The sequence below is a fragment of the Mastacembelus armatus genome, chromosome 3 (assembly GCF_900324485.2).
Source record: "Mastacembelus armatus chromosome 3, fMasArm1.2, whole genome shotgun sequence".
Taxonomy (NCBI): domain Eukaryota; kingdom Metazoa; phylum Chordata; class Actinopteri; order Synbranchiformes; family Mastacembelidae; genus Mastacembelus; species Mastacembelus armatus.
In genome coordinates this window covers 16,782,946-16,801,310 of record NC_046635.1, presented here as the reverse complement: position 1 = coordinate 16,801,310, position 18,365 = coordinate 16,782,946, and the positions used below count along the sequence as shown (strand labels likewise).

The 18,365-nt window shown below is 40.1% G+C and overlaps 2 protein-coding genes across 2 annotated transcripts; one reads left to right on the top strand and one right to left on the bottom strand.

Moving 5' to 3' along the window:
* Window positions 1-459: 459 nt before the first annotated feature.
* Window positions 460-6,747, bottom strand: tfb2m (transcription factor B2, mitochondrial). The gene is made up of 10 exons (XM_026293983.1): window positions 6,605-6,747; window positions 5,725-6,071; window positions 3,939-4,122; window positions 3,654-3,745; window positions 3,339-3,492; window positions 2,828-2,976; window positions 1,973-2,062; window positions 1,715-1,774; window positions 1,467-1,615; window positions 460-1,270 (listed from the first exon to the last, which is right to left on the bottom strand). Exons 2-10 carry the CDS (start codon window positions 5,998-6,000, stop codon window positions 1,081-1,083), a joined length of 1,344 nt encoding a protein of 447 aa, XP_026149768.1. The 5' UTR covers window positions 6,001-6,071; window positions 6,605-6,747; the 3' UTR covers window positions 460-1,080.
* Window positions 6,748-6,858: 111 nt separating this feature from the next.
* Window positions 6,859-18,085, top strand: LOC113122557 (saccharopine dehydrogenase-like oxidoreductase). Its single transcript, XM_026293984.2, has 12 exons — window positions 6,859-7,284; window positions 8,913-9,025; window positions 9,658-9,738; window positions 13,781-13,910; window positions 14,163-14,212; window positions 14,414-14,544; window positions 14,968-15,085; window positions 15,493-15,612; window positions 15,740-15,796; window positions 15,953-16,064; window positions 16,253-16,334; window positions 16,533-18,085. The coding sequence occupies exons 1-12, from the start codon at window positions 7,086-7,088 to the stop codon at window positions 16,621-16,623; spliced, it is 1,284 nt and encodes a 427-aa protein (XP_026149769.1). The 5' UTR covers window positions 6,859-7,085; the 3' UTR covers window positions 16,624-18,085.
* Window positions 18,086-18,365: the final 280 nt, after the last annotated feature.

Below are 18,365 nucleotides of genomic sequence, written 5' to 3'. Positions count from 1 at the left end.
ATGTAGCAAGTACAGAGATATTCTCAATAAAAACCTGTTCCCGAGCGCTCAGGACCTCAGACTCAGGGCTAAAGGTTCACCTTCCAATATGACAGTAACGCTAAGCACACAGCCAAGACAACATGTCCTAGAGTAGCTCAGCCCTGACTTGAATCCCGTCAATCGACTGTCCACATCCAACCCGACCAAGCTTGAGAGGATTTGCAAAGAAGAATGGCAGAAAATTCCCCAAATCCAGGTGCGCAAAGCTTGTTGCGTCATACCCAAAAAGACTTGAGTATGTAATTGCTGCCAAAGGTGCTTCAACTAAGTACTGAGTAAACAGTCTGAATACTTATGTAAATGTGTTATGTAAATTTCAATTATCAACTCAAAATCAGATTGTCACTGGGGTGGGGGTCAGGGGTGGGAGGGGACTTACATTAACAAAAACTGAAATGATTGTAATTTAAGTATTAGTACTTTTCAATGTCAATGTTTTATTTTTCAGTTCTAATTTTGTTTTCAGTGCCAAGTATTATTTTTCAATGCCAACATTTAACGGTCACTGTTCTAGCTCCATAGTTTGTGTAGTGTGTTTTTTTTGTCACATTGACATGGTTGTCATCATACATTTTTCTGATAAGTAATTTAACTGTTTATGACTTTAACCTACAGCAATGTATAAATATTTTCAATTCCCTAAACAATTTTTATTTTGTATTTACAAAGAGTTAGATACAGTGAATGACATAGTGAGGGCTAAAATTGAAACATTTCTGTTCTCGTGTTTTTGTTTCAAATCTGAACTCATGGGAATCCTGGTTCAAGACAACAGAGGGTCATTTAAAGTTATTTCTTCATTATCCTAAGGTACAGAAAGTCATTACAGTAACAAAACACACTGAAGTTATTCTGCAGTGTCCTTTCCATTAACATTTTACTTATTACTATTTTATGTGTTTCTGTATGTATAGTTGTATGCATCTCGTGTGTCCAATTTCAGACATCACACATCATTTATATTACATCATTATATTAAACATATGCATTAATGTATTAATTTCATGAATCTATACATGTGACATGCATGTCTAGATTTTAGCCCCAACCCTCTCTCTGTGAGTTCTCCAGGATCTCCTCATAAAGCCAGCTCTGTGTGAACTCCTGGCTCTTGTCCATCAGCTGGAACAGCCGGAGATATTCCTCTGGATATACATGACCTGTCAGTATGTCCTCTGGCATTCCCAATTCTGATAACAGCTTACTCCCACTGTCTGGTGACCAGAGACTTAAAAAAGAAGGGAAAAAAACAAAACAGGGAGAATAAGGAAGAGCTTAGAAAATGAGTAAATTGGAACAGCCTAATATTAACTATAGCGAAGATGCCTTAAGGTCTTCTGCTTAGTTCTTTGATGCAACAGGTGTAGTGTGTGGGCTGAAAGCCTATGTGCCTGCTTCATCAACCATGCATGTGCATTGCATACTTGAGCCTGTCGATGAGCTTGACCTTCCTCTTTGCTAGACACTGTTTGACCATCATCAGTAGAGTTGAAGCATTAGAGGGAGTGAGGCCTGCAGAGAATAGATCAACTCGTGGACGCAGACGCACCAGGCACAAGTGGTCACTGGGAAGCTGAAGAGAGAAAAAGGCAAAGGGTGGTGAGGAGATATTTTGAATACACTATACCATTCAAATTTACATAACTATTACAGAGTCTGCTCTCTTCCTTACCTTGCCCTTTGAACCAGGTCTACTCTGCCTTGAAGATATTACAAATGACTCCCAGGGCTCCTGTAAAGAGAAACAAGGGGGTTAACAAGTACAAGACCACTTCCACCACATTTGCCCTCTTTATGTTGTGCAATGTTATGCCGTGTAACAATGTTATGCAACAGCTTGACATAAGTATCAATAAAATTTATTGGTTTCACTGAAAACTACAGATTATACATCAGCCTCACTGGTTTGCCGAGCTCCCTCATACAGTACCTTATGCAGTAGTTCAATATCACAAGCCATCTGCCAGAGGGCACTGAAGGCTCTGTAGTGCATCATTTCACCTGGACATGATACCAGTTTCTGATGGAGAAATAACTGTTAAATAATTTCCTCAAATATAAACACACATTCAGATCATGAAGTAAGCTACCAGACACCGTGTATCTCAGGATCAATCCATCAGTGATGTAGTTATCAGTACAGATACATTCTGATCACCAAGATGGTGGTTCTACTACCAGGTGAAGGAGTAGTTTAGTGTAGAACTCAAAACCACTTCAAATGAAAACAGCAAGTAGGATGGGTGAAGCCAAATTCATCCTCACGTATACAAACACACACCAGGAGAGTTATTACAGAAAGCAGATTTAGTGAAAACTCAGAATAGTTAAACCCTGAGTTGAGGGAAGCTCACAATTTTCTGCCCCAGAAACAGAGATAATTTGAACTCGAAACCACATTTTCATCTGTAGCCTAATGTTAAAAGAGAAAGTGGCCAATGTTAAACAAAAGGACTATGTATAATGTAACTGTGTTTTTCCTAACTTAGGCATTGATTCAAACAACAATTTAATCCTATGCAATTCTCTCTCATTTGCCCCTGCAGCTATGTTGCTGTTCTTTCAAAAAATGTGTTGTGTTGTTAAGAACGCATAAGAATTTCTAATTCCACTTGAACTAACTGATCAGCTGTTTTGGAACTGAAAACCCAGAGTTTCCCATTTCAGAATTAATCAACTCAGTGTTCAAGCTTAAGTTTAGAGTTTGTTAAACCTGCTTTCTCAAATACACCTCAGGTTATACTCTAATCAACAAACTGATTTCATTTCTACTTTCTTCTTTTACCAAGTATTCCTTCTCGCTCATGAAGAGGTTGAGCTCTATCCTTCCATATCTGAAGACAGACAGCCGTTCAAACAAGGAATAAACCATCTTCAGCAGCATGCCACGCTCATTACGCTGAGGGAGGATACCCACCACCTTCACCAGGATGCCTAGAGAGATACACATTATTCCATTATCAAAACACACACTTAGGAGGATGGTACACTATACAATACACAGTTTCCATTCAGTCAAATGTGTTATAGCATAAAAGCTACATACTAAACTATTTCTGACAATGTGATTTTGTTTGAGCCATTCTTGATTCTAAAAACTTTGATTTAAATCCTTGTAACATGTGAGAAATAATCAAATGTGTTTTAGTATTTAAATTCAATTTTAGAATCCAGGGCCAGCTAAATGTTAGAATACTTACTATATGAAAGTGCTATATACATTTTCTATAGCAGAATAAATATGCAACAAAGCAACACTGATGGTTGCTGTTTGTGTGCATGTGTTTTTCCCTTACCATCAGTCCAGCTAGATTCCGATACTCCCAGATCAGTGAAAAGTTTGTCACTGAACATGACAGGGGGTTTCAGATTTCCACTGCCAATTGGGTCTAGTTTAAAGTAGTCACAGTGGACCACTTCCAGCTGACCATCAAGACGACCCTCTAATTCCTACAACATTAAAACATAATTTAACTCCTGCATCAGAGGGAGAAAAATGAATTATCAAAATAATATCTGATACATCTTAGGTAAGGTTAAAAAGGGTGAAAAGAGATCACATAAGTACACAAAAGGGTCCTCTAGACTAGTCCTAGAGATGTTTGTGTTACCTGTAGATCATGTAGGAAGGACTTATCCCCTTCAAGAGCCACAACTCTTTGAGCTCCAGCATTTAGCAAGGTCCTAGTCAACACCCCAGGACCTACATAAGACAGACACAAACAGAGCCTGATTGTTGTTTCATTGACGAAAATAATATATTATCTGCAAACTTATAAATCATACTAACATATATACACATTTTTCTGTGGCAACCCAGTCAAAAACAAAGCCAAATTAGATGAAAGTTACACACCAAATGAACTCACGAAAAAATACAGTCTACAAATACATACCTGGGTTACATTCAAAGATAATAGTTTTAGCATCCTCAGGTCCTATATGCTGTGCTACTAGTTTAGCCAGGTCTGGGTCCACTATGAAGTGTCTGATTTTTTTACAGGCCTGAGCACGTCGAACATTCTCCTCAACTACTCCGAGGTCCAGGAAGTCATAGTGGCACAAAGGACGACACTGGCCCTAATGCAAATATAGAGTGAAATCAATAACATAAGTGAAAGTCATTAAATTTTTTAAGTTTACTGCAAAGAAAATCAGGATTTCTATGAAATGGTTCAAGTACCGTGGAAAACCTCAATCATGATACAGTATATTTAAAAAAAAATTTAAAAAAAAAACACAAAAATTTAATGATCCCTGAGGCAAATTTTGGGCACAACAGCAGCAACAAACACTGTGAGCTAACCACAGTCAACTGGGGCAAAGCATAATGCAGGGTCAGAGCAGATCTTCTTAATACCACAGTAGTAGTAAGAAAAGTGGTAAAGGGCATTCAAGGGATCCCCTAGGACAGTGGTTCCCAAAGTGGGGGCCACAACCCCTAGGGCAGCAGCACCAAGATCGTAAAGTGGCATATGGCATACTACTTCAGTTTCAGTAGTATATGCTAATTCCATAGCGGCACATAGTGACTCTTTGGTGGTATGCCACTAGTTTTCCACAGAGATGTACCATTTCCCAACAGCAGATGCTGCTTCAAACTGGTATGCCAACCACTGAACTGTCTCACTTGCACCACAATATTGATTTGTAAGCCTGTTTTTTGACAATACATACTGCCATAAATCATAAATACTTTGTTTTTACCGTTATTCACACTATGTCATAATACATGTGCCTTAAATAAATGAACGTGAAGTTGTTTGTTGGATTTTGAGTAATGCTTTTGAGACACTGAATAGTTATTTCACATATTTCTGGTATGAAACCAAAGCAAATGGTAAAAACACCATAGCTAATATGTTAGCCTAGCCAGTAGTGTAATCGATGACAGATTTATCCGGACAAACTGTGATTTGAGTGGTGTTTGAATGTTCTGTAACATTACTATACATTGTATCAGATACGTGGTCAAGAGAAGTCCAGTGGAGTTTGGAAGAAAAAGGCAACACGTGTGTTGGTTTGTGTGCATGTGTCAGGAGGGTATAAGAAGATGAGGATAAAACTGGTAGTCATCATAAATAACACCTTCCACCCTCTACAGGACACTGAATTTGAGCAGCACACATATAGTATCAAGATACTTAAGTAGGTATTGGTATCAAAGTCATAATTTTGGTATTGTGAGAACACTATTCAAACTTGCCAAAAGACTATTTCACATCAACAACACAATTTTGCTGTGTGAAGAGCAGCAATTGTTTTTTTCGCCACCGGGTTAATTTCATCAACGGTGACAGAAACACCTCTGACCAATCATAATGCAGCTTTTTGGAACATCACTCAAAAACATTTAACATGGCGGACCATCTTATTATTTTTGTTTGTGCTAATAAAGTTTTTTATGATAAAAAGGACAAAAAATTACAAAGATAGCAACTACAAGGACAATATATGGAAAAAGACTGCAGATGAGCTTCAGTGGTCTGTTTATATCCTACTCAGTTGTTTGTGGACAACACTGACTATGTGAAACCCTTTGCCAGCTTTGTCATCTAGTCATCTAATCACATAACCTTACAACTTTTTATATCAATAGCTCTGTGCCCCACACTGTGGGAAACACTGATGTAATGAAAGATTAATATCTAGAATCAAACAAAGCCAAAGATAACTGCCTACCTGTACAGCCACAGCAGACGAGTTCCTGTGTATTAGGGCTGAGGAGTGGAATGTCCTATCTGTATGGGGCTGCTGAGTACTTGGACTAAGTGTGGCCCGACCAGGACCTGAAGAGTGCAAATCCAGGCTGTAGGACCGTCTATGAAATATAGGACCACCAGAAACGCAGAAACCTGAGGAAACCACAGTGGCCAACAAACTGGATCTAGTTCTGATGGTCTGACAGCAAGCAGAGCGCATCATCAGCTCTACCACCCTATAAATCTGGCCGGACATGGCAGACCAATAGATATAAAACGATAGAAAAAGGGGAAGGTGGTATAGGGACCTCTTGAAGAGATCACTGCCTAGAGGGAATGAGAAGAAAAAGGTACAAGAGATGTTCGATGAATAACGATCTGCAGTAACAGTCATTTAAGCAGCATTAATGTGCATGCATTACATTTCTTAAAGTCTATTCCCGTCACTATTTACTTTTTTGACACATGGCTTGAATTTGTCCTATTTAAATGATATATAAATGACAGCCATTAAAATTTGTCGACTTTTAGTATCTAGATCAATGTTGTAATACAAAGATCTCTGTAGCACCTGTGTGCCAACAGAGTCCAGTCTGTTTAGTTAGCACGTGGGGAGGCAAGCTTCTCGCCTAAGGAAGCTTCTCACTGGGAACGTAGTACCTGACTGTCACCTAAGCGGTTTAAAGACTTTAGTCATCGACTACAGACACACAAAATAACACGTCCTACTATCTCCTGCAACATGAAGGTAGTTAGCAGTTCCATGAATATCGAATTTCTTAGCCATACGCTAACATTACTCAAAGCTACTGCACGAAACGCATTTAATATCGTCTGATCGGATAAAAACGTACACATACTGTATTGTAGAATATCCCGTATATCAAAATGTTATGACAGCAAAAATTTAATGCTCCAGCTTGGCTGCCTGATCGCCAATAAAACTCCGTGACATTGAACACTCTCCATCCTAACCCTACGCAATTTGTTTTTCAGACTCATGGGCAGGCGCATCTTAAAGTCGTCACTGACGAACGACCAATCAAAAGCTCGAGGAAGTTGTCACGCTAACAAAAATAAATAAACATTTCGTAAATTCGGGATATCTCACGCATTACTGGAAAGATATCAATTGCTCAAAAGACATACTTAACAATACTTAATACAGCACTTTATCTGTATGAAGTATTTCGGTGGATAAATACTACCACTGTTAATCTCTATTATCATATTAGCATCACGTTGCTAAGGAAGTAGACAACAGAGCCCTGTCAAAACTGCACGCAGTCTTCTTCTGTCCCAGTAGTCTGGCTCAGCTCCTCCACCCTGTCCACTGACACGATGGCGTTAGTTGAAACCTCCTCCAGCAGGCCATATCACCTGGTAATCTTCGGAGCCTCTGGGTTCACAGGACAGTTTGTCGTAGAGGAGGTAGCCCGGACTGTGTCTGAGGGTCCCAAGGGGAATCTGAAGTGGGCCGTGGCTGGCAGGAGCAAGCAGAAGCTAGAAAAAGTTGTGGAGCAGGCCGCCGGAATCCTCAGTATGTGTTTGAGCAATAAGATTAGATATACATTGTTTCTAGATTTCATGGTACTGCAACAGGCATATTTTTCAATTTAAGTATACTGCTGTTCTTTTAATTTGCTTAAGTAAAAAGACGTTCCTTAACTCAGACTGATAACAATCTGTCTTGCTAATTATTCTGACATAACTTTAGACTCTGACTGAACTCCAAAGCTCACACAGCTTATTAACAAGAAAAAGGCAACCGTTTCTTTTAAACGTACTGTTTTCTAATCAAGGGCAGATAAATGATGTAGTCACAATAGACTAATGAAAATTATATACATCACTTGTGTACCCAGTGTGATGTGTGTCAACACTGCGTCAAAAAAATGTGAAATTAAATCATAGTGTATTTATAGAGTATTAACAGCGGCAAGCATTATCATTAGCTAGTGGAAAGTGTAAGCAGCAAATGATTGATGGTTCTTCTTGACTGTGTAATCAATCAAACTTTAAATTAAATGTAACCAAATATATTTTCTCATCAGCTTTGTTTCAACAGTAACGATTGTATTGGATTTATTCAATAAGAAATTAGAGCTGCAAATAAGTATTGTAATTTTATTTTTTGCAATTAATAAATCTATTTAACCATTTAATGGTACATTATATCAAAATTATCTGGACTTCATGGTGAGATCTTCATATGTTTTGTTATTATCCAACCAGCAGTCCAAAAATGAGACATTCAGTTAGCTGTTACACAAAACAGAGAAAAATAAGACACATTTTTTTGGAGAAGCTTGAGTTTTACCAAACCACTTAATTTATTTGACTTGGCAAAGAATTTTCTGTTTATTGAATAATCAGGTAATTTAATTTCAGCTCTTTAACAGATTCCAGCTCTAACAGAAATATGGAATGTGTCATAAATATCTACTGAATGTATTTAGTATGCCAGTCATTTTCCAGGAGGACAGCTTGTATCCATGCAACACGCCAAACATGGAAAATTAAGGGAGCTCATTGAGTTTCCAGAGGATTACAAAGTTATTCTGTTGTCTCCTCCTCTTTGGCTTTTTTTCAGGGTGTGCACAACAGCTGATGGAACATACACACACTCTGCTTACAGAGCTTAGCAAGTCAGCTTGTCCAGCCATTCAGTGTGCACCGGAGGCTGTTTTTTTGTGTTTAAATGTAAAATGTCTTGTGTTTTCTCTCCTTTTTTTTTTTACAGATTTGCATAAATGAAATTACAGTAGCACTTTTCTTCAGTCCTATCTTCTCACATTCTCACTTTATGACTTTTTATTACTTTAATAATTTATATCCATCAACACAGTTTCATGGTACATTTTGTTAAGCTGTTGAAAGTCAAACAACAGAGGGCTTTTATTTTAAGTGTTAACTGCTTTGCATTTTTAGTTTGGTAATAGTGCAAAAGGGGTAATCCTAATGTCTTCACTGTCAGCAGTGTAAATAAGCAAGTCATTTGACTTTCATATGCAGCAGATTAAACATATTATATAACATAAATGTTTTAAGTACAGTATGTGAACTCTGAATTGTGATGCTGTAAGGACAGGTGTGGTGATATATTTCATTCCAGACCCAATTACAGCAACTGCATGTGTGTATGCGTGCTTGTGTGTGCACATACAGGTAAACCAGAACTGAGGACAGAGGTGGACATCATCGTGGCAGATGTAGAAGAACCAGACTCCCTGGCAGCCATGTGCAAAAAGGCTGTGATTGTTCTCAACTGTGTGGGGCCTGTAAGTAGACGATTCCATAGAAGTGTATATGTATGTCATCAGTTTAACACAGAGAAATTGCCCTGTGATGAAAACTAGTTTTTCCTCACTTTATTTCACAACACAGGCATGTTGACTTCTCCTTTTGACATTAGAGTAGGTCAACATATCACCATCTTCTGTCTTTGTCTTTGTGCTTCCTGTATTGCTTTCTATCTGTCTCTGTCTTTCTCTCTCTCTCACACACACACACAGACACTAGCATACACACACAGAGATGAGCCTTCATTTACATTTCATTTACACATTGAAGGCTGCACACAAGTTTTATTGTTAGAATGAGTAGGATTCTAGCAGCACTGTTTCATATCCTGCGCATCATTCCAGTTGATTCACAGTAAATTCTTTCTTTCACCTACAGATCTGTCGGACAGTGCAGCACTTGAGCTTGGTTCAAACTGATGCAAATATTTGAGACAAAAGAAGAGATTTTGTGTTTTTATACTCTTTTTTTCTATGTAAATTGTGTGTGTGTGTGTGTGTGTGTGTGTGTGTGTGTGTGTGTGTGTGTGTGTGTGTGTGTGTGTGTGTGTGTGTGTGTGTGTGTGTGTGTGTGTGTGTGTGTGTGTGTGTGTGTGTGTGTGTGTCTATAGTACAGATTTTATGGTGAGCCAGTGGTCAAAGCCTGTGTGGAGAATGGAGCCCACCATATTGACATCTGTGGAGAGCCACAGGTATGTATACAAACTTAAAGATGGCATTGGGATAATATACTGTAGCAGAGACACAGTAATATTAAATTTACCCAGTACCCACAGTAAAATATTAAAAGAAAAATGGGCTTGTTTTGATCTGGTTTCCAGTGACCCAGCAGTAATATATACAGTAACTAAGCAACACTGGGTCACAGCAACCTTATTGAGTTAATTTAACCTAGTATTACGTCACTGCTGTATTGACCTCATACTGGGTACATATTTAAATCTGATTTTTAGTGTGCAGCACTGTATTGCTGCATTGTAACTCCAACTAACATGACAGATGCCTTAAATTACATGCATGTTAACTTTAACTGAAACATATATACCTTTAAACAATATAGATGGGTTGTGTAGAAGTCACTTACTTTCCTCAACTATTCCTTTTACATAATATGTTACATTATTGCCTTATCCACCTGCATGTTTTCTGTGGACCTTGCATGGTTGTTGGCCTGCAGCTGTCCTAACATTCAGCTTTGCTATTGTTGGTGTTTGGACTAAATAGGAGACATGCTTAGTTTCATGCTGTAGCCTATCAGACAAAGTTATATCTCACTTGGCTGCATGACAGCAGTGGTCCATCACTGTCAAATGCCAGTCTGTGCGATGCAGCATGTCTGAAATAGGTTGTAATATACATCTACCAGTGCGCTTGGACACATTATCAGTGATTATACCAGGGGTCATTGGGGGTTTTGTGTCTTTCAACTTTAGACCCCCTCGTCCTGGCAACACGACCAGGAGTGATCAATTCCTGGTCTGTGTCCAAGCAGCATTTAACCACGGTTTGTTCCTCATGATCCACAGCCATTGCAAAGCACCCTCTGCAGCTTCAGAAGCTCTGCTAATGACTTGCCTTTTCCACGCTCCAGTGATGCCCAGGAGGCCATAGGCAGTGACTTTCCTGCAGCGCTTCCCCCTTCCCCCCGACTTCAACTGACCTTAGAGAGGTTTCTGTGGTTTTCAGGGAATTTGAGCTGTTTCTCCAGATCAACTCTCATCTGCCAGTCCTGTGCCAATCCCAAGAGGCCCCCCTGGGTTTTTAGCTTGGGGTTTGGGTGTTCTCCCACCTTCACAAATGAGATGCTGGGTCTTACCTGTCGGGGACCTCTGGCCTGACCGATAGTGCTGCCAATGCATTCGGCAACTGCCTTTAACACCTGGTCGTAGTGCCAGCAGTAGTGACCTTCAGCTAGTACTCTAGGCAGCTGCTGAGGGTGTGCTCCAGTGTTCCTCTTCCCCGGTACAAAGGACATGATGGTGTTTCAGCTTTGCCCCAACAGAAGACATTAGTTTGGCTTGGCAAGACATCATGCACTAACTGGACAAGGAACTTGATGCGAGACGGTTCTGCATTCCAAAGCTCCGCCCAGGTGATCTTGTGATCCATTGCTTGTTCCCATCTGGTTCATGCATCCTGCTGAAGCAACCCCGCCATCTGGCTTGCCCTCAGCTCTTCAACCCCAGCTCTCACTTCCTTCTGGACCATGTCCTGCCTCTCTTTCCCCTTTGCCTAGTAGTCAGCTGATGGTATGCTGCACAGTCCTGCACAGCCAACTGCCACTCTGTGGCGCAGTTGTGATTCTGCCAGGTCACCTGCTTCTGTTGCCCTCCACTTTTTTCCGGTTCTCACCTCAATGCCAGCCTGGGAGACTTTCATATTGTGGGATTCTCTATATCACTGCACCTCTCTATTGGCTTACCATGAACTTTTCACTCTGGTTGGTAAATGGGAGTGTAAGTTTGTTCATTCTGCCTTAGAGAGCAATACTCCTCAAGGATCTTGGTAATCACAGCCACCTTTGGAGGTGACTGTTGATTCTCCACTCAACGCTTTCCACAGTGGACAGTGTGAATTCATATACCAGCAGTGGCCACAGAATCCTGGGTAAGATGCCATGCTGATATATCCAGGTTTTGAATTTACCCAGGAGTCCTTATTTGTTGATTTCAGATTGAAGTTGTCATAATTATCCATAATGAGCTTCTTGACACCGGAGGTATGGTCATGAACTTTGGGTCATGACCGAAAGGACAAGATCTTGGATACAAGCGGCTGAAATGAGCTTCCTTCACACGGTGGCCAAGTGGTCCCTTATACATAGGGTGGGGGACCCAGGAGGAACACAGAGTAGAGACACTGCTCCTCCACATCAAGAGGAGCCAGCTGAGGTGGCTCGGGCATCTGTTCTGGATACCTCCTCGGCGTCTCCCTGGGGAGGTGTTCCAGATATATCCCACCGGGAGGAGGCCCCGGGGATGACCCAGTACATGCTGGAGGGAGGACTGTGTCTCTCGGCTGTCCTAGAAACACCTCGGTGTCCCCCCGGAAGAGCTCGAAGTCAAAGGAAGTCTGGGTATCCCTGCTTAGGCTACTGCCCCTGCGACCCTGCCCCCGATAAGCGTAAGTAGATGGATGGATGGATGGATGGATGGATGGATGGATGGATAGCTGGATGGAGGTCCTTGATGTTACTCGATACAGGGTACCAATCCAGAGTGGTCTCTACCCTTATGCGTTTGCTAAGTCCAGCCACAGCACAGCCAGGTCCCCTTTCCCTTCATGTGCCTCTCAAATCACCTGTGTTACCACTCTGTTGTGCTCCAGGCATCCTGGGACCTCTGGTACCCCCTTCTGTACCAAGGAGTTGATGTACTGATTTTAAGGAGGTACTTGTTCAGCCGCTGGGCCAAGGTACTGAAAAATATCTTCCCCTCGACACTGAGCAGTGAGAGTGGTCACCATGATTGCTATGAGTTAGAGTTTCCTGTATACTCCCCCCTTCATTGTGCTTCCAGGATGCTGTTTATGTCATCGTCAAACTGGTGCCGCTCACTTGTTTTGCTGGCTGGAGGCCACTTCACCCACACTTGATGTGTTGTGTGCGTGGTGCCTGGACCTCTGGAACTTGGAGATTCTGGACGCTGTGAGGTGTCTCCCAGCCTGGCTCTTCCTCCTTCTTACCGGGATTGCTTCCTGTGCGTTTCTGTGGCTGCACTCTCACCACACACCTGATCTTGGCCTAATGATTCTTCAGGCCCAGCAGGTTTTTTTTTTTATATACATCTACTGATGCGCTTGGACGTATCGTCAAAGAAACATATCAGCACTCCAACGAGCTAAATTGAGGATTGTGTTTTTAAAGGTGTATCTTGGTTTGCAATTGCTCTCTTCATAAGAAGACCTCTTGTGAACAAGACCCCAAGACACTTAAACTCCTCCACTTGAGGCAGGATCTCTCCTCCGAACTGGAGAGTGCAAGCCACCTTTTTCCGGTTGAGAACCATGGCCTCGGACTTGCAGGTGCTGATTCTCATCCCTCGGCTGCAAACCCCACCAGTGCACACTAAAGGTCCTGGCTCAGTGAAGCCAAGAGGACAACATCATCTGCAAAAAGCAGAGATGGAATCCTGTGGTCCCCAAACTGGACTCCTGTCGGCCCCTGGCTGCACCTAGAAATTTTGTTCATAAAAATAAATGAACAGAACCGGTGACAAAGGCAGCCCTGCTGAAGTCTGACATGCACTGGGAACAGGTCTGACTTACTGCCGGCAATGCAAACCAAGGTCCTGCTCCGTTCGTACAGAGACCAGATAGCCCTTAGCAGAGGGCCCCAGACCCCATACTCCCAGAGCACCTCCCACGGGATGCCATGAGGGACATGGTCAAATGCCTTCTCCAAGTCAAAAAGGACATGTGAACAACCTTGGAACTTTAAACTGCACTGATAACATTTTGAATGAAGAAGGGGAGCAGTATTAAGACTGGAAATGTTAGTATATGTTTGTATGTCCTTGTATGCATTTTGTAATAATAATAGTATTGATAATACATGGAATAAGAGTATGGAATAATAATAATAGTAAAAACTCAGCAATCCCACCAACTATACAAAACACCCCACCACATTAGCATAAAGGCAATATTAGCCTTATTACAAGTGTGTTTCTACTTGCGGTTCAACTCATTTGTGCGTGTGTGTGCGCGTGCGTGCGTCTCCCTAATGGTATACAGTTTCTGGAGGGCATGCAGCTGAACTACAGCAGCCAGGCAGCTGATAATGGTGTATACATCATTGGGAGCTGTGGATTTGACTCCATACCTGCAGACATGGGAGTCCTCTACACCAGGGACCAATTCAAGGGTATGCCCATACTGACAAACATTGTGTGTGTGTGTGTGTGTGTGTGTGTGTGTGTGTGTGCGCATATACATGTCTTTCAGTAGTTGTGTGGACTTGTTTTACTATGATACTATGGTGTGGACATTTTGGGCTTGTTGGGGGCTGGAGTTGGGGTCTAGGGAATACATTATGTTAGTGTTTAGTGTTCTTACAACTATGAAGTGAGGCATGACTGTGTGTGTGCGTGCGTCTGTTTGTGTGTTCATTCCCCAGGTACACTGACTGCAGTGGAGAGCTTCCTGACTGTCAGCACTGGACCTGATGTATGTAACTACATTAAGTCCTGTTGCATGGACTTGATTACTCACATTCCTTTATCTCCTATTCTTTTCTATTTCTGTACACTAATTTCTTATATTTATGGGGTACAATATTTGTTTCCTTACCTCAAATACATCATGTTTTTCCTCATTTACCCCATATTTTCTCTTTTATGTGTGTTTCTCTCTGTCATCCTGTGTCAGGGTGGATGTATCCATGATGGCACATGGCAGTCAGCCATCTATGGTTTAGCTGACAGCCAGAAGCTCCAGAGTCTTAGGAGGAAGTTTAATCACAAACCTCTCCCAACTGTTGGCTCAAAGCTCAAACGCAGGTGTGTAGAAAAGTAATGTTTTCTTTTTTTTTTGCTTTTTTTTTTTATAAATCAAATCCTTTACCTAAAAACTTTACCTCTGTTTCCTTTCTTTTCCATTTCCACATCTTTTATTTAGGAAAAGACAGAAAATAACACATCAGTAGCACTTTTGATTTATAGGTCTAAGATGAATATTGATATTTGACAGTTTAAAAAGAGGTTTTTTTTCTAGATAAATACATAAGGTAAAGAAATATTTCTTACAATGTTTATGATTTTGGATTTTGGTTATTAAACAGTCCACAATATGGAAAGACTCAATAAAAGGATGGAGATAGACAAAGGATGTAATTAGTACAGTTTGCCCCACAGACTTTTTTGCAAATCAATGAGTTCTCAGCATGTATTTTGTGCGTGTGTGTTTGTTGTGTTTGTTTGTAGGGGTGCATTGTTCTTCAGTAATGACATCCAGCAATATACGGTGCCCTTCATGGGCTCTGATCCCTCTGTTGTTAAGAGAACTCAGCGTTTTCTGGCAGAGGAACATCAGGCCATGCCGGTCAGTCTTTGGTTGTTTCTGCCTTTCTTTTCTCACATCCCGTGTGCTGTTTACTTATACTTACTTTGAGTTAATTTTTTGTGAATGCATCATCACCACTGTCACAAGTGATGAATAACGGTTATAGATTTATTTTTTTTTTTCAGGGTTTTCCAATCCACTGAGCATGTTCAAATGGAAAAATTGTGATTATAGTGTGATTATCCAGCCTCTAGTTTATGATGAATAATGATTATAGCTATGTCAAACTATTATTTTTCTTAATCTTGTAATTTTTATAAGAGCTCACAGTGTAGGAATACATCCTTAATAGTGTTGCTTAGATTAAGATTCACCACGTGAAAGTGCGTATTACTGCCTCTGCTTTGTTTCAAGTGCATTAAATATTTTTTTTACGTCAACCCTAGGTCCAATATGGAGCATATGCAGGAATTGGAACTATTGGGAATGTTATCAAGTTATTGTTTGCTGGCATGATGTTTTGGTTCTTAGTCAAGTTCAGTTTTGGACGCAACCTGCTCATCAAGGTAACTAAATATTGGCATGTATTTAAAAAAAATAAAATAAAATACAAGTGACATACAACTTATGTTTCACAAGTCTACATACTGTGTGCTGGAAAGATTTTGGTGGTAATGTGTGTCTGTCCCACAGCACCCAGAGTTATTCTCCTTTGGACTTTTCTCCAAGGCTGGACCAACTAGAAAGCAGGTAAAATAGTGAGAGGCCTGTACACTCAATACCCAACACTGATTCTCGTTATGCATTGCAAAAAAGCCTTACTTTAAAAAAAAAAAGTTTGCTAATAAAAGGAGGCTCTGTTTTGTGATATGTATTAAAGTATGTGTGTCCCCATGTGTCTATTAGATGGAAGCCTCATCCTTCCAGTTTGCCTTCTATGGAGAAGGCTACACAGAGGGAGAGGACCCTTGCCAGGGAAAACCTAATGCCAAAATTCGTACGCTGGTTCAGGGACCAGGTAAATGAATGGTGAAACTCTTAGTATAGGACAAGTTTTCATCTAGAATGTGTATTTGCAAATGTGCTATCACTTGAATCCTATAATACTGTATCAAATATTCAGGTATCAAAATTTGAAAACACAACCAGAATTGTGTGTATATGTTTGTCTCTTGTTTCTGTTATTTTATTCTCTCTATTACTCAGAGTGTGGATATGTGGCCACGCCAATTGCCATGGTACAGGCTGCTTTAACAGTCCTCAACGAATCCACAGCCTTGCCCAAGAAGTGAGTTATCATACTCAAAATTTAATGCAAATACAGACCCCATAGAAAATCTATGATAAATAAATTAATGTTAATGCCATTTCTTTATTAGATTAAGAGCAGATCTGTTCATAATATAGATGTCACATAATAAATTGTGTGAGACTTGGGTTTGGAATTAAGTTTAATTCAATTCTTATGTTTATACCCCAATTCCAGAGGAGGGGTTTATACTCCAGCAGCTGCTTTTGCAAAAACCACACTGATCAGCCGCCTCAACAAACATGGAATCCAGTTCTCTGTCATCTAATGTTTGCACCATCTGTGATGCCATACTCCAGGTTTTTCTCAGCACTTACTAATATGCATAATAAACATTGGGAAGTTTGTAACTTCAGAAGAGAGCTAATTAATCACAGGATCATTGACTAAATGAAGTTGTAACACCACCTTTGATGGTATTTTCAACATGAATCTGCTTCATTTGTTCAGAAACTTCCCACTCTCTTGTTGGCTTTAATGTACTATTAACCTTATGCTTGATAGACAAAAAGCACAACTGTGGCAGTGTTTCCTCGCCAAGGACAGTAACAGAACCATTGTCTGTTGCTCTGCTAACATTATATAACATCATAATTTGGTTCACTCCCTATTTTTGAACACAGATACACTACCAGAAACGTCTCATTCAGTTCAAAAAAAAAAAGAGAGAAAGTGTGTCCAGACTTTTGACTGGTAGTATATTTCATTAATATTTGTACCTAACTAAATAAAAATGGCCTCTCCACCAATGTACACCATCAGTGACATTATTATCCCAACAAAGACTAATTAGTGATTTTTTTTTTTTTCTCTTTTCACAAATGACCTGTACATGTATTAATTAAATGCAAAAATTCTCTAATAATACTGTATCCCCAGCAACTACAAAACTATACTGTCACTAGATGCCACACGTATGCTGGAGTCTACCCTGGATTATCTTAAACATGGGTCAAAAATATCTGACCCATGTTATTTAGCAGACACAGTAGAGTAGGCTGATAGCTTCATAGTATTAACACTAATGATACCAGAGAAAATTTATTGTGGCACATCAAGGATTGGCTAGGCACGGTAGGTGGAAAACAGTACTACAGATGTAATGAACTGTATTAAACCTAAACTGTTCTTTAAAAATAATTTCAGCTCTAACAGCCTTTGTAAGTGTTGCCCATGTAACATACAGTAGCCTTGTGCAAGAAGATTACTCCATCAGTAGTGCTAACATTGTAGTTGTACATGTGTTTTTCTGGTTCAATGGAGTGAAGCTGTCAATAGAGTAGAAACCTGCTGTGTATGCACATGCATGCTTGCCTATCCTGGCTGCGCCTGTTGGATAAGATCTTGATTGCTTTGGTACTTGACAGTTAATAGTTTGATTATAATCACATTATCTTGCTGAATTCAAGACAGTTCACTTATCCAAATGTTCGCTTTAACCCTTGTCAGAAAATGCATCTTGCTATTGGTGCACAGAAAATGAGTTACTCCATGAAACTGAACAGCTGCTGGTTAGTTAACAAATCTGAAAGGTTTGGTATTTTGAATCAATTTTATTTTTGCTTGTGTGGACTGAAATTGTTTAATTCCCGATGTGGTAATGTTGATCTCACTTCAGACTTGTTTTTTCACGTTTATGAGAGTTTAGGTGTCTTGTGCATGTGACAAGCTATTTTGGAGTGTTATGCTTTGTATGGGCATCATAAATAAAAACAAATTTGCTATTAAAATAAGACTTCTGTCTTAATATACATGACATTTATGGGTAATTTTGGTTTTCACATTTTCCAAACAGTTGAAGTGTATATGTTACATTACTTAGTAAGTGGAAAAGGTGTGGTGTTAAATGAATGAATGATGCATAATGTACCTGTTTTTCAAACTTATGCATTGACTTGAGCAGCAGTTTTCTCCAATGCCAGTGCCCCCTCCTTTGCCACTGCAGCAGTGTTGCTTTTCTTTGTGTTCAACACCTCATAAGTTTTGTGTAACACCAGTTTATTTTTTATA